The sequence below is a fragment of the Atta cephalotes genome (genome assembly GCF_000143395.1).
Source record: "Atta cephalotes unplaced genomic scaffold scaffold00010, whole genome shotgun sequence".
NCBI classification, from domain to species: Eukaryota; Metazoa; Arthropoda; class Insecta; order Hymenoptera; family Formicidae; genus Atta; species Atta cephalotes.
In genome coordinates, this window is record NW_012130074.1 from 694,905 (window position 1) to 698,123 (window position 3,219).

Sequence of the window (3,219 nt, forward strand, 5' to 3'; positions counted from 1 at the left end):
TATAATACGATAGTATATGTATTAAAATAGAAAGAATATATAGATTTTTTTCGAAATAAAGAATTATTTAAATTTATCACACGAAAACTGTCTCTTATATCTTTAACTCTTATTTTTCTTTCCACAAAAAAGGATTTTTGAATAAATTATCAAATAAACTCAAACATCAAGTTTCAAAATAGCCTAATATCAAGCATTCAATAGTGCTATTATTAATCTTATGTGACCAAGCTTCTATAATCATATTAGGATACAACATAAAGAAAGTAATAATATATAATTCTGGATTTCATCATATAGATCCTTCATAGACTATTTCGTACTTCCTATTCATGTATTACTTATTGTTATTCTCCCCATTGTTGGCCAGTTTTTCTCTTACAGAGAGTCGCATCTAACTGTTCGAGCCATGGCAACAGCAGCATGACTTTTCTTCGATAATTTGGATCTTTCGCAATGGGATTGTGCTCCAGATATACGGTCTGCAATTGTTTGTTGGCTGTTAAATTTTCCAATGTGTTCCAATCTTCAATTTCATTGTTATTCATCTGTAAATGTTGAATAAAAATAAATTATTAATTATAATACAATTATGTAATACAAAAGTATTTATTAATCAATTCCTTTTACCCAGAAATCTTCAAGACTTTCAAGATGATCCATATTTTGAATCTTTTTAATTTTATTATTAGCTAGATCCAATGTTGTTAATTCTGGACAATTTTCTATGCCCTCTATACATATTATACCATTTTCAGACAAGTACAATTGATTCAATTTCTTTAATTCTTCAATATTCTCAATCTTTGTAATTCGATTACTTTGTAGACTTAACAACGTGAGATTTTTCAGATTTTCCAAGTTTTCGATTTTGATAATTTTGTTTTTACCAAGAAATAAATTGATCAGATTCTTGAGACCCTCAAGGTTTTCAATTTCACGTATCTTATTATCGCCTAATTCCAGCGTCACAAGATTCGCCAGATGTGAGATATTCTCGATTTGTAAGATCTTATTTGATGATAAAAATAACTTTTGTAAATTCAATAAGTTGTTTAACCCTTCTATTTTCTTAATGCGATTAAATGACAAGTCCAAGAGTCTGAAACCCCATAAAAATTATTAGAATTTGGTGCATATGCGCGCGCGCGCGCACGCGCGTGCGTGTATGTGTATATACTAACATATATGTCATGCATTATATAAAATTAAAGTCAGACATACTCTAGATTCACCAGGGCATCTAGATTTTCTATAGTTATAATTTGATTATCCCTTAATTCCAATTCTACCAAACTAGTAAGTGTATCAAGATTTTCTATCTTTTTAATGAGATTCCATGTAAAGCATAATCTTCGTACTTGTGTTAATGGTTCTAGATTTTCCAGTTTGGTTAATCTTGAGTGATTGAAGTCTAATTCCTAAAACAATTGATATAACAATCTCATTGATAAAGTAACTCACAGCAATATATGACGATTTCTGAATTTGAAAAATTTAAACTTCATTTAACAGATCAAAATAATGTCCATTTCTATTAAAATATATTAACTTTAATTTTAATTCAACTCTTACTATCTTTTTCTAATTCTTGTATGTCTACAGTTCTACTAATGTAATTTAATGTCAGTTTAATTTGTTATTTATCTTTTTCTAATTTTTAGAACTAGAACATAACAAGTTAAAAAAATAATTTAATCTATATTGGTAAAAATGATCATTAAAGTTAGAAAAAATTAAAGAATAAGTTTAAAGTTCCGTCGAACCGAGATTAAAGTTCAATATATATTGGTAAAAATGGACGAGAGGGACACATTTCAATGTTAGGATTTATATCTTTTGAAAACATATTAAGTATTCCGTTTAATAAAAATAATTAAGTAAAAAACACACTTCGCTATCAGGATCTATAATTAATATCTTATCAGACTCCTCGGAATCCTCCCCTTCGTTTTCAGCTTTTATTTCGGCGGAATTCTCGCTTTTGTTCTCTACAATTAGATTAAACATAACCTAAGTGATTACATACACGGAAATTTTATTTCTTGAGTAACGTACCATTATTAGCCATTGTCATGTAATGAAAAATGATGGACGTAGATTTTCTGATAAGCTGTTCAGTTGATTGAAAAATTCGACTATTAATTAAAATCGCCCTAAAACGTCAGTGATTGCCTCAAAATGATTTTCGTTCGATCTTTTTTTCGACAATGCACGGTTAAAATGATATTTAAAAAATTCTAATTTACACTGCACTGTAAAATGATGGAGGTCTAAACAAACTACGTGAAAGAAAAACCCAAAAGTTTGCATGCCAATAATATAAATAATAAATCAATCAAACACCATATAAAACATGATGGAAAGCAGACACAGGTGCATTCAATGGGTTCAAGTGGCAAAGCGGCTAAGCATGTTTACTGAGCGATTGTATATGATTGGTTGAATCTATAAGAAATAACCAATTATGTTCATTTACTTGACGAGCGGACTAACCGCTTTAGGCCTATTCTTTTTGATTGAACTTTTGTACAGTTCATTTTTCTTTCTTTTCTCTCCAGAAAGAAAAAAAGAAGAAAAATGAACTGATGTAAAAATTCAGTCAGAAAGAACAGGTCTTTTGTCAACTTGAATACGCAATATTACGACCGCTCAATAAGTTCTTATATTTGTTTGGTCTATATTTTTAGTTCTAACGAAATATGCCAATTAGATACAAGCGCTCAGTGAGCGGTTGTAGTACTGAATGCACTCATTAAAAACATTCTTTTCATGCGCAGTATGCTGCAGCAACAAAAATGTCACGTGATGCCAATTTTTCATAATTGTTTTCGTTGCATTTGCTGCGCATGAAAAGGAATAACGGAAATAGCATATATATTAAAGTTTACCTCAAATATGTGTCTTTTATTTGCTCAATTCGAAAATTAATATGAAAAAGCTAAAAATTAATATGAAATTAATATGAAAAAGCATAAAAAGCTAAAAATATATGATTATATGGCAACTGTTAGGCCGGTTTCACACCTTGACGGAAAAACGGAAAGCTAAAAAACTGAAGCCAATCAGAACTCGCGGAAAGACAGAAGCAGACAAGCGAAATGTACTGCCTATTACTATTACTGCGAGTTACGATTGGCTTCTGCTTTTCCGTTTTCCGTTTTTCCATCAAGGTATGAATCCGGCCTTAGTTACAATTTGGACAACTATCATTTCAAG

At 30.0% G+C, this 3,219-nt stretch overlaps 1 protein-coding gene across 1 annotated transcript; it reads right to left on the reverse strand.

Annotated features, from left to right (window-relative positions):
• Positions 1–347: 347 nt before the first annotated feature.
• LOC105627674 (protein phosphatase 1 regulatory subunit 7) lies at positions 348–2,077 on the reverse strand. Its single transcript, XM_012208952.1, has 5 exons — positions 2,059–2,077; positions 1,894–1,991; positions 1,225–1,421; positions 631–1,102; positions 348–548 (listed from the first exon to the last, which is right to left on the reverse strand). The coding sequence occupies exons 1-5, from the start codon at positions 2,075–2,077 to the stop codon at positions 348–350; spliced, it is 987 nt and encodes a 328-aa protein (XP_012064342.1).
• Positions 2,078–3,219: the final 1,142 nt, after the last annotated feature.